General features: G+C 36.6%; 1 protein-coding gene across 2 annotated transcripts in view; it reads left to right on the top strand.

Annotated features, from left to right (window-relative positions):
• The window catches only part of Cltc (clathrin heavy chain), a 61,121-nt gene that overhangs the window by 25,322 nt on the left and 22,837 nt on the right, over positions 1 to 12,962 (top strand). For both annotated transcript variants that reach the window (XM_051187577.1, XM_051187652.1), the window contains exons 5-14: positions 1,416 to 1,529; positions 1,879 to 2,052; positions 3,807 to 4,004; positions 5,013 to 5,213; positions 7,346 to 7,498; positions 7,900 to 8,022; positions 9,245 to 9,382; positions 9,948 to 10,112; positions 10,203 to 10,383; positions 11,811 to 11,974. In XM_051187577.1, the coding sequence (XP_051043534.1) occupies positions 1,416 to 1,529; positions 1,879 to 2,052; positions 3,807 to 4,004; positions 5,013 to 5,213; positions 7,346 to 7,498; positions 7,900 to 8,022; positions 9,245 to 9,382; positions 9,948 to 10,112; positions 10,203 to 10,383; positions 11,811 to 11,974 (1,611 nt within the window). The remainder of the gene's footprint in view (positions 1 to 1,415; positions 1,530 to 1,878; positions 2,053 to 3,806; positions 4,005 to 5,012; positions 5,214 to 7,345; positions 7,499 to 7,899; positions 8,023 to 9,244; positions 9,383 to 9,947; positions 10,113 to 10,202; positions 10,384 to 11,810; positions 11,975 to 12,962) is intronic.

Raw genomic sequence — 12,962 nt, 5'->3', positions numbered from 1 at the left:
TGCATAGACTCATTAGCGTTGCTAAAATACCCATTTATGCAGTACATGTCTACAGTCTGATTCGTTAAGTATTGCCCAAGATGAGGTCTAATTTCGTTAAGTGCTGTCCTTTTTAAATCCCCTAGGTGACTTGATATCGATGGAATGGACAGCAGCTTAAGTTGGAGAGTCTCATCCCTAGCTGTACATTGAAATTACCTAGACAGATTGAAGCACTTTGTGTATTAGAATTCGTAGTTGAGGACAGCAGAAACAAGGTCTGGTTGATTAGAGTATAAAAAATTTATTGACAGGATACTGGATCCCTGGCAGTAGCTAGGACAGCTGTATCACTAAATGTGGGAAATGAGAAATGAGGAAAAAAAAAAAAAAAAAAAAAAAAAAAAAATGGGTAGTAGTCAGGGTTCCAGCTAGAAATCATGTTGGGCTTTTGTTAATGCCTGTGCTGCTGGTTGCCTGGTGACTCGGTTTGCTGCTATTTTTTTTTTTTTTTCTTTTCTTTTTTTTCACTGCCACAGTAGACTGACTCTCCCTCAGTCTTAAAATAACCTGGTGTCCTGAGGTCCCTCTTTGAAGTCCAGTATAGGCAAAGTCACATGACTTGCATCCTAGTTCTGAGAGATATGGAAAACAACTGTTTGCTGCTTCTGAAATGGAAGACTGGCTCTACTTGCTGCCAGCTTGTAGAGTACTGTCCTCTGTGTCCCTGAGTCAGAAAGACCCTAACTTTGTCTTTGTTTTACACTTCTCCACCCCATGTCTCCCTAGTAAGTAGCTTTCAAGAGTAAAGAAAGAGATTGGAACTGGTTTGAATCCTAGCCCTGAGGAGGCTCAAGTGATTCTGCTGCCTCTACCTTTCATGTAGTCCTAAGAGTGTTGGAGTTACAGATGCATTTGGCTATTTTACATGGCTTCCAGGGATTGAATTTAGGCAGGTGATCAGGCCTATTCCATAATTGCTTTTACTGCTGAGCCATCTTGTCAGCCCCAACATGACTTTAGAGTTAAATAAACCCACTCCCTATCTTTATAATTTTGCCACTTCAAGAATGGTATATAGTCGGTTATGGTGGCACATGCCTTTAATCCCAGCACTCAAAAGGCAGGCAGATCTGAGTCCCAGGCCACCCTGACCTAAATATTGTTTCCAGGCTATCCAGGGCAACATTCATTGTAAGACCTTGTTTCAACAGCAACAAAAAAAAAAGTCATACAGTAAATGTGTGACTTTGAGATCAGCTTCCTCCTTGACAGTTTTAATTTATGGAGGTGTATCCCACAGTATAGATAGATCAAATACAGTTCACTGGTTATAACATGTTCTGGTTATTTGCATTTGGGGGGCTTCAAAAAAACTTGTAATGACCAGCTGATAAATGATGTAGATTGATAGTAATTTTCTTTTCTTTGAACAGTTGCATATCATTGAAGTTGGTACACCACCCACAGGGAACCAACCCTTCCCAAAGAAGGCCGTGGATGTTTTCTTTCCCCCAGAAGCACAAAATGACTTTCCTGTTGCAATGCAGGTATTTCATCAAAATAAATAGACTTTTAAAAATCTCAATTTCAATCCTGTTTATAGTTGATCAGAGTGGTATTTATAAGATTATTGTAAAATAAAAATTATAATAAAACTTGGTAAAATAGCACTTGTATTTTCATGCAATAAGTAAACTGGGTTATCTTTAAGTTTTCAGAATTATGTTCTCTTTTGTCATTAAAATTTCATTCATACTCTTGTGTTTTATGTTTGAGCTTTGGATATCCCACATGTAAAATAACAAGCTGTAATGAAGGAAACCTTAATATTACTTTAGCATTTTTCCTGCAAGTTTCATGCCAAAGTTTTATAAAAAGTGCTTATTTTCTCTTCAGATAAGTGAAAAGCATGATGTGGTGTTCTTGATTACCAAGTATGGTTATATCCACCTCTATGATCTTGAGACTGGCACATGCATCTACATGAACAGAATCAGTGGAGAAACTATCTTCGTTACTGCGCCTCATGAAGCCACCGCTGGAATAATAGGAGTCAACAGAAAGGGACAAGTAAGAGAACCTTTACCTTAAGCATCTAAGTAACACATTACCATGGGTGTATTTTTTTCAGAGGTAATTTTGGGTATCAGAAAAGAGTACATCATGGGGGAAGGCAAAGAGAAGAAATGAGACGAGGGTCAAAGGATATAAAATAGCTGATATAAGTTTAGATATCCGTTCAAGGTGAAGATTAAAGCTAATAAAATTAGGGTATGTGTGTTGATGCATTCATGTGCTAAGTACATACAATTTAAATGAATAAAAAAGATTGTTACATAAAATCCATCATGGGTTGCATGCCTTTAAATCCCTGCACTTGGAAGACCGAGGCAGGAGGATTTCTGTGAGTTGGAGTCCAGCCAAGGCTATATAGTAAGAACCTGTTTCAAAAAACATAAAAGTAATAAAATAATAATAAGGTAGAAAGGTTGTTATCTAATTTCTTTTTGTGTTGACTCTATTTTTAGATTTTATAAATCATTATTGTTTTTGTTAAATATGCTGGGTATTTTGCCTGTATGTATGTCTTATGTATCATAGGGATGAGAAGAGGGCATCAGAATCACTGAAACTGTGGAATAACAGTTGTAAGCCACCATGTGGGTGCTGGGAGTCAATCCAAGGTCCTCTGGAAGAGCAGCCGGTGCTCTTAGCCACTGTGCCATTTCTCCATCACCTATATTTAGTTTTTATAAGAAATTTCATCTTTAAAATAAAAGTTTTAGCACAAAAAAGTATAAACACTACAGTGTATAATTATAAAATCTTTTCAATACTGTATCATAGGAACTGTTTGGTTTTGAACCAGTTAGGTGTATATATTTTTATTATCAAAAGAAGTAAATTCTCTAGGACAAAAACTGTTTTGGTTCCAAATTCGACAAACTCCCTTTTTTAGGAGTTTCTTTCCTGTTATCTCCAAGACAGGATCCATCAGCTACAGAGATAAGAATATATTCCACTTCTTCCTAAGTATTACTGAATATTTAGTGTGAGATGGTCAATGTTAAAGTACCCATTGTGGTGTCTGTAAAGTTACCCAGTTGGGTAGGATATCATCCAGTTGATAATAGCTGTTCTGAGTTTGAGACATTGACAATTCAACTAGCAAGTGGTTGTTACTCTGTGAGAGTGTTGTAAGAAATAAGAAAAAAAAAATTCCAGGGCAGATTTTATTTTCTCAGATGGTTAAGATTCTTAAAAGTTAGCATTATATTGCTTTTGTCGTTTACTGCTTCTCCTTTTAGATTTGGTTTTGTTTTTTCGAGGCAGTGTTTCCCCATCTCTCTATGAAACAGTTCTGGCTGTCCTGGAACTCACTCTATAGGCCAGGGTGGCCTCGAACTCAACAGAGATCCACCTGCTTTTGCCTCCTGAGTGCGGGATTAAGGTGTGTGTCACCACCGCCCTGGCCCAAAGGTGATTTTTGAAAACAGCATAGTTCTCATCTATATATTCAGGTGTATGTGTCTCTCATGGGAGAAAAAAGTCTAGAATGAAGTCGGTTAGGGATGATTTGATAATCAGGAGCTATAGAGCTCTGGGAGTGCTTTCTTTTCCTGCTATTGTGCTGGTTGTTAACCTAGAGTTCCTTCTGTAATTTTGCCATAAACTGTAAGCATAGATAGCAAAGGTTCTAGAAATAAGTTATCATAGTAGCAAAACAAGCAAGTGTCAGAATTTCACAAAAGTAACTTGATTACCTTTGTGACTTAGTCTAAAAAGATTTAACACAGTCTGATTCTCTAATCATTAAATTTTAGGTTCTGTCAGTTTGTGTGGAAGAAGAAAACATAATTCCTTACATCACCAATGTCCTGCAAAATCCTGATTTGGCTCTGAGAATGGCAGTACGCAACAACTTAGCTGGTGCTGAAGAACTCTTTGCCCGGAAATTTAACGCTCTTTTCGCCCAAGGAAACTACTCAGAGGCTGCAAAGGTGGCTGCTAATGCACCAAAGGTAAATAGTTAGGAAATTGAAGATGCTGTGATTGAGAGGTTGTTAATATTCTGTTTCTGATACTGCTAGAAGAGGAACAAGCTTTCAGAGTAACTAGCCGCTTTACAGTATTTTTCCTCTAATAGAATTTGATAATTCTCAGTGTCTCTAGAATTGATGTTTAAAAGCTCAGAATCTTAGAAAGGATATGTAGCTATGGACCTATGATGGATATAGGTATAGCTATATCGAGTTAAGTACAATGCTGTTTGGCCTCATAAACGATGGCTGTCTATTTTAATTTGGAAAGTTAATCACTAAACAGATGCTCTTGAATTTGTAGTCTGTAGAGTTGTCAGAAAAATGAGCTGAATTTACTTTCATAAGCCTTTACATTGCTTTATGTTGAACTGAATTAAAAACCTTGCATTCCTAACCGTGTTAATTAGGAAGTTTGTACTTAATTGAACTTGATTTAATGACTAGTGGTTACCATTTCATGATTATGTTTATCCTTTTTTAACTTTTTAAAAAAATTTTGAGATAATGTAATTATATCATTTTTCTCTTCCGTTTACCTCCAGACCCTCTCATGTCCCTCCTCATTACTCTCTTTCAAATCCATACCTTTGTTAATTCTTGTTACATACATACATGTATTTGGACCTATCCCTAAATACATAAATCCAACCTGCCCAGTCTGTAATCCTACTTGTAAGTACATGTTTTCAAGGTTGACCATTAGAAAGTAGATAACCAGTTGATGTACTCTTCCCTGGGAAACCTATTTATGCTTATTGTTTTCATGCATCAACATAATTAATTACCTTGGCATGTTTCTGATTTTGAGTAATTTTTATGACACTGAGCCAGTGATATGACAGACATTTATTGAATCTGTACTATGTGGTGAATATTTGGAAGGTGGAGTTAGTAGGTCAAATATGCAGTTCAGATTGACTAGAGACCTATAGGTTTAGTAGTGTTATTGGGCCACTCTGAGATCTTTAATATTTCTTCTTCTTAAAGGGAATCCTTCGTACTCCAGATACCATCCGTCGATTTCAGAGTGTCCCAGCTCAGCCAGGTCAAACTTCACCTCTACTTCAGTACTTTGGAATCCTTTTGGACCAGGGCCAGCTGAACAAATATGAATCCTTAGAGTTGTGTAGACCTGTACTTCAGCAAGGGCGGAAACAGCTTTTGGAGAAATGGTTGAAAGAAGATAAGGTACTTTAATTTATATTGATACACTTTTCCTTTGATTAAATACCGTGTCAACAAGTTAAAATTGTTAGTTTCCATCAGAGTATCTCCATCTGTTAATTGTTGCTTGTGGAAATAGAGCAAGAAGAGACCTTGCCATTTTAAAGCAGGATTATTGCTTGCTAATTAAAACTGGTAGCTTAGAAGTGAGTTACTATTTTTTTGGCCTTGGAAAATGTTCACATGAGATGCTTACTTCAGGCACAGGCATATTTGTCAATATATCCGACATTGCTCAACAAATGATCTTTCTCATCCCTGCCTCGTAGTTCACACACACACACACACACACACACACACACACACACGCACACGCACGCACGCACGCACGCACGCCTCTTTCTAAGAATTTATAAACTCATCAACATTGTAGTTTTTGATGTTAGTGAACATACTTGAGTATGCAGGGAGAACATGTTATATAAAATGTAAATTCACTCATGTGTTTACAAGACAGCCAAACAGACTATATTTGATGTAGTGAGGTAGTATTTGACAGTGATTTAAGAGTGTTATGTGGAACAGGAAATATAGGAGCCTTATAAAAAATATTTACTAGCTTTTTGTACTGTAGAATTTGTGTTTTTACATCTTGCACTTTTTCTTTATACTGTTTTGCAGAACAAATTTTTTTTATATTCCTGCCAGTCCTGGAACTTGCTCTGTAAACCAGGCTGGCCTCAGAGATCCACGTGGCAGAGCACTTTTTTTTTTTTTTTTTTTTTTTTTTTAATGTAGAAGAATGACTGAAAAGCAAGCAATAAATATTATTTATGGGGCGACAAACAACTTCTAAGCAATTTGTCATTATTTTTATACAGTTACATAAAAATTCTTCCAACCTAAAGTAATAGTATTGAGTGGCCATGTTTCTTGCCATTGTCGCGAACTGAAGTAGCACGCTTATAGTGGATTAAACATTTCAACTTTAGTGTGTATTAGTACAGTCTGGATTCTGGAGTCTTAAGTTCTTGTGTCTTAAACTGGCTTCTGCTAGTCTTGTCTTATAGGATACTAGAAAATTTTACTTCAGACTTGAGAGGCTTGGCCATATACTATTTTCTACTAAAGAATAACTGCGCTAACACATGTATGAGAGCTATTCTAATTTCATAAGATAACAGGATAGGAACAACCAAGATAACTAAATTGACCTATATAATATGGTGTGTGTGTGTGTGTGTGTATGTGTGTGTGTGTGTGTGTCAGTGTCAGGCTGTCCTCAAATTCACAGAGATTCACCTGCCTCAACGCAGAACTCTTAGGAAAGAGACTTGAAGATTTATTTGCTGTATACTACCTGGAAATTTTTTAATTTGAGTATATTTGAATTTGTAAATTTAGTGTGTGCGCGCCTTACTATCTCAAATCCTAAAATTTAAAGTAAAAGATGAACTTTATGCTCTTGAAATGTAACAGTTATAGCTTAGTTTAAAAATTACCCCTAGAGTTTTAAAATTGTCCTTACATAAGTAAGGGTCATTTAGCTCAATTTCTAAAATTAATTAACTTATTTAGAGACAATGTGTCTATTTGGAGCATAGGCAAGTCTTGAACTCCTTCCTTAGCCTCCAAGTGTTAAAAGTGTTAATATTACAGGGTAACTGACATTGTCAATTTTCATTGGCAATACTACACCAAAGGTTTTATTATCTGGGGGCTAAAGAGATAACTTAGTGGTTCAGAACATACATGAGTTCAGTTTCTAGCACATGTGTCATGGTTCACAACCATCCCCAACTCCACCTCCTGGGGATCTGATGTCCTCTTCGGATCTCCATGGGCACACCTCAAATAGAAGAACTTGTGATATTATTTTTGAGAAGTTGAAAATGTAGTAGTTAGATGTATAAGATTCTGCAATAAAGAAAAAGTGTATTCTTAACAAGGTAGTAGGAAATTCCTAGAAGTGAAGTCTTGGTGGTTGTCTTCCTTGATTAAGGAGGAATTCTGAAGAACTGTACACTTTTAGAAGTTTATATTTTTTGGAAAATGAGTATCTTCTATATGAGTTATATTCATAGGGAAGTAGTACCAGCTGCTTGTTTATGAAACAGCTAATGGATCACTAACCAAATTCTCTTTCCTTTGAACAGCTGGAATGTTCTGAAGAACTGGGTGATCTTGTAAAGTCTGTGGACCCGACGTTGGCACTTAGCGTGTACCTCAGGGCCAATGTCCCGAATAAAGTCATCCAGTGCTTTGCAGAGACAGGTCAAGTCCAGAAGATTGTTTTATATGCTAAAAAAGTGAGTTCAGTGGGACAAATTATCTACACAAATTCATTTAAAAACAAAAGCTTTAGAGAAATAAGCCTTAACTTGCTTCATTTTTGTTGGTTAATTTCTTTGAACTTAAACAAATTCCTTAACTGTTGTATGTAGAGTCCATAAATATTGTTAATACATGAAAGCAAGTACAATTCTAAGATAGCAGAGCCATGTTAAAAATGTGTTAGTATAGTTTTTGAAATGGCCGTTTACTGACTAAAAGTAATACAATTATATAATCTAGGCAGATATGTCATCATAGAGGTCTTAAATTATAATGTTTTATACTTATCAGTTCTGTCAGTAATTTTTATTGTATCAATAACTGTAATTGCTTTAAAAATGAAACTTTGTGGCATGACTGAAGTATCTATTTGTAGGTTGGATACACTCCAGACTGGATCTTTCTCCTGAGAAACGTAATGCGCATTAGTCCAGATCAAGGACAGCAGTTTGCTCAAATGCTAGTTCAGGATGAAGAGCCTCTTGCTGATATCACACAGGTAATGTCATGTTAAAGCTCTGTAGTTCATAGAGATGGAGCTGTGCAGAGTCTGACTCTTAAAAACTTAAAGTAAGCTAAACTTTCAGCTGACAAATTATGTGTGCTTACAAGGATAAACCCTGAATATCTTATCAAAACATGCTATAGAAAAGTATATTTATTATCTCATATGTGTTAATAAAAGCACAGGTGTACCACGGCCTGTGTATGGTGGTCAGGGAAAAAACTTTTGGAGTTTTTCTTTCCTGCCACATGGCTGGACTCAGGGAGTCAGGCCTGCATAGATATGCCTCTATCCACTGAACTGTTTAACTGGCCCAGTAAATATTTTTAAAATAATCACCATTTTGATTAGGGAAGGATATATGAAAAGTCATATATGTCCAATGATAAAACATAGTGATGTCTGCCTTTGGTGAGGAAAGAAGGGCGTATAGAGAAGTGTAAGCTAATTTTTCATTGTGTTTGATTTTTTTCTTTTAAAGTTATTTTTAAACCATTATTCAAAGTAACTGTTTTAAACAACTTTTATTTTAGCTTTAGTTTGTTTTGAAACGAAGTCTTACTCTGTAGCTCTGTAAGAGCCTGGAATTCATATGTAGACCGTGCTGTTCTGGAATTTCCTACCTCTGCTCCCTGAACAGTAGCATTACAGATGTGAGCTTGTATACTCATACACCTAGTTTCTCCAATAATTTAAGTACGAAAGTCAGGTTGTTTAAATAATATTCTCTAAAGGGGAGGCGGTACTGGAGAGATGGCTCAGCAATAGGGAGCCCTTGTTGCTCCTGTAGAGGACCCAAGTTTGATTCCTTAATTTAAGTTCCAGGAGATCATGATGTTCTTCTGTTCTGGTCTCTGAGCACCACACATGCATGTGATATATATGCATACATACATGCAAACACTCAAAGGCACATATGAAAATATGTGATATCTTCATATAACAAAATAACTAAATATCAAAAAATGTTAAAACTAAGTAAACCTTGAACTTGTATTTTACATTTTTGTTCATAAAAAGATCATGATGATTTTGTATACATGTTGACAATAATGTTTTGGGAATTTTCAATTTTTTATTAATGTAAAAACTTGAGTTTTAGAATGACTTTTTCATACACACAATTTGTTCATATTTTCCCCCTAACCCATCCTCTGGTCCTACCCCTTTTCCTCCTTCAAAATTATCTTCAATCTCCTGATTTTTCTCTTAATAGATTGTAGATGTCTTTATGGAATACAATCTAATACAGCAATGTACTGCCTTCTTACTTGACGCTTTGAAGAACAATCGCCCCTCTGAAGGTCCTTTACAGACACGATTGCTTGAGATGAACCTTATGCACGCACCTCAGGTATGTGTTGTTGTCTTACTTAGGGTTTCTGTTTCTGTGATAAAACACCATGAACAAAAGTAACCATGGGAGGGAAGGGTTTATTTCATCTTAAACTCTTCACTCTGTCGCTGAGAAGTCAGGGGAGGAACTGAGGTGGAGGTCATGAAGAACACTCATTGGGTTGTTTGGCCTGCTTTCCCAAGTAACCCAGGAGCACTGACCTGTCCAAGGATGGCACTTTAACTGGTGGGCTTTCCCCTCCTCCCCATCATTAGTCAAGAAAATGCCCTACAAGCTTGCCTATAAGCAGTCTCTTAGAGCCACTTTCAAAGTTGAGGTACCCTCTTCCCAGATGGCCTTAGCCCTGGTCAAGTTGACATGCAAACTGCCAGCATAGTTGTCATGCCTCCACTCCTGTTCTTGTGATTGATTATGCAGAAGTTCCGATTTTTACTGAGTTTGAGATGTTCTTTATGATGAAAATTTAGCTAGCATTCAGTATTGAATTGTAATGTCTTTTTTGGGTGTTGTGTATGATGTAAAGAGGAGGTAATACAATCTCATCCTGTCTGTGGTTTTCTAGGTTGCAGATGCTATTCTAGGGAATCAGATGTTCACCCACTATGATCGGGCTCATATTGCCCAGCTGTGTGAAAAGGCGGGCCTACTGCAGCGTGCATTAGAACACTTCACCGATTTGTATGATATAAAGCGTGCAGTTGTTCACACCCATCTTCTTAACCCTGAGGTATTTTGTTTATCTGTTAGTTGTGATTAATTGGTATTAATTGGCACTGGATGATAATAAATTATTAATTCATTTTTTTCCTCCTGCTAGTGGTTAGTGAATTACTTTGGCTCTTTATCAGTTGAAGACTCCCTTGAATGTCTCAGAGCCATGCTGTCTGCCAATATTCGTCAAAATCTACAGATCTGTGTTCAAGTGGCTTCTAAATATCACGAACAACTATCAACTCAGTCTCTGATTGAACTCTTTGAATCATTCAAGAGTTTTGAAGGTAATTAGGAATATAAGAATTGGTAGTCAAGAGAGACATATAATCAAGCCTTTGGAAATTGTCTTTCAAAAAACTATGGGACATTGCCTCTGCTTGAGATCCTATGGATACACAGTGTAGAAGACCATCTGCTTGAATATTTTATGAGTGAATCAAAGGCAGAATTTGGGATAAAATATGTATTAACTCTGTGTTGTGTAAATGAGAATACTGATGGCTAGTTACATTAATCTTTCATGCATAGATCTGGTTCTTTAAATAGCAAATAGTTCTCCTAAAGGCATTTTGTGGTTTGATAGGTTGGTACTGCAGGTGCTTAGTGCTGGGTGATTGCTCAATGTGGCAGCTGCCTGTGTGTGCAAAATTTACCATAATCTTTGACTTTGACCCACTAAATCACAATAGCATCCATTCTAGTAGTTGTACTTATTTAACCACTTGTTAGGGGACTCTTAGCATCATTAGCTAAATCCTGGTTCCTCCTTAATCTTTTCTCTATCTTTGTGGTATTAGTGCTCTATGTAGAATGGGTAGACTAGGAGATTCTGTAAGTTACTTTGGTTTCTGTGTGCTAACAATATGTTGAATTTTTTGTTTAGCACAGTAGCTACTGGCTACATGTAGCTATTTAAAATTTTTGTAGTCAGTCTAGCTGAACTTGTGGTGAGCCACAGAAGGTTACTGGCTGAAGCAGAGAGTCTAGGTGAGAGAACCTGTCATCGCTACAGAAAGTTCTGAACAGCACCACACTAAATTCCTTTGAAATTGCTTTGTGTCTTCTCTTACTTACATGTGGGAAAGCATCTGATATATGATACTTCATTTAAAATCTCTCATATGGAATGTGGTATTTGTTTTGTGATTGGTCTCTTAACTATTTGGAAATTTAAGGCCAAGCATAGTGGTCACTTGCTTGTATTTTAGCTATCAGAAGATGGAGATAGGAGGGTCAACTTGAGCAAAATCCTCTCAAAAAACAGAAAAGTACTTGTAAACAGAATTTTCTGTTTTGTGGGGTTTGAAACTTAGGTCTGTTTTATTGAACAGGTTTCTGGATTAATTTGTATTCTTACTGGACTTTTTAAGTAGTCAACTCATCAGGGACATTTTCTGTAACAATGGCTTCTAAATCTTAATTTTAGTTCTGCCATTCTTAAAAGTGTCCATATAGCCAGGCTTCGTGGCATGTGCCTTTAATTTCAGCACTTTGGAGTCAGAGGCAGGAGGATCGCTGTGAGTTAGGGGCCAGCTTGATTTACACAGCAAAATCCAAGACAGTCTAAGACAGCCAGGACTATATAGAGAGACACTGCATCAAAACACCAAACAGGCCAGTCAAGGGTACACAGTGAGACCTTGTCTCAAAACAAATAAGGAAAGAAAATGTGCTTATGTTGCTTAATTTCTATTGTTTTTGTCTCTTTAAGGTCTCTTTTATTTTCTGGGATCCATTGTTAACTTTAGTCAGGACCCAGATGTGCACTTTAAATATATTCAGGCGGCTTGCAAGACTGGGCAGATCAAAGAAGTGGAAAGAATCTGCAGAGAAAGCAACTGCTATGATCCTGAGCGAGTTAAGAATTTTCTCAAGGTAGGTGGCTTTGAGCTGCATGTTTGTGGATGGTGAAGGGTCAACAGTTCTACAAGGGTTCAGTCATGCTTGGAAATATTTTCCTTATACTTGAACATTTTAGCACTCTCAAATTCTGTGCTGGCTTATTTTTTTGTCTAAACTTCATACTCTGTGGTTTCTAAAGAAATAAGGAAGGAAATTAGTAAGTAGTACTTAAGAACTACCAAAAAAAAAGAAGGAAAAACAGTTTCATCTTTTGAGAATTTCCCTTTTTATATATACATATTTATATAAATTTATATATAAATTTATATATATATATTTATATTTATAATTTTGGGTCTCAGTACATAGCCTGGGTTTTCCTGGAGCTCACTATGTAGACAAGACTAGACTTGAACTCAAAGAGATCTCCCTCCCTCTGCCTCCGAAGTGCAGGCATTAAAGGTGTACACTTCTATGCCCCCTGTTTAAGAAAAACATTTTTTAAAGTTGTTCCTCGTACATTTTAGAACACTTAGATTTTTCCCATATGGTACACACAGGTGTAATGCCAACACTTGGAAGGCAGATCTCTTGAGTTCAAGGCCTTGTCTTGAAATGAGGGAAGAAGGTAATTATCCTGACCTCTAGTCCTTAGAATACTTTGATTTCTTTTTCTTTTCTTTTTTTTTTAAGCCCAGTTTTTATTTTATTTTAATTAGTACCTTGAAATTTTTCTGTCTGGGTAGAGTGATGTATGTAATAGGTAGTTTTGTCCTTCTGTCATGTAATTCCCAGGGATCAGACTCAGATCATCACGTTTTTAGCAAACACCCTTATTCTTTTAGCCATCTTAATATAACCCCCTTTCTTTTTTTTTTTTTTTTTTTTTTTTGAGAATGTAGTCTCACTTCACAGTGTTTAGGCTGGCCTTGCTTCATTCTCCAGAATGCTGAGGTTATAGGTGATGAACCACATGCATCATTCCTGTCTTAGGTTTCTTTTCTTCTACTATCCCTTGGTC

Source organism: Phodopus roborovskii, unplaced genomic scaffold (assembly GCF_943737965.1).
Source record: "Phodopus roborovskii unplaced genomic scaffold, PHOROB, whole genome shotgun sequence".
Taxonomy (NCBI): domain Eukaryota; kingdom Metazoa; phylum Chordata; class Mammalia; order Rodentia; family Cricetidae; genus Phodopus; species Phodopus roborovskii.
This window is presented reverse-complemented; position numbering and strand designations above follow the sequence as displayed.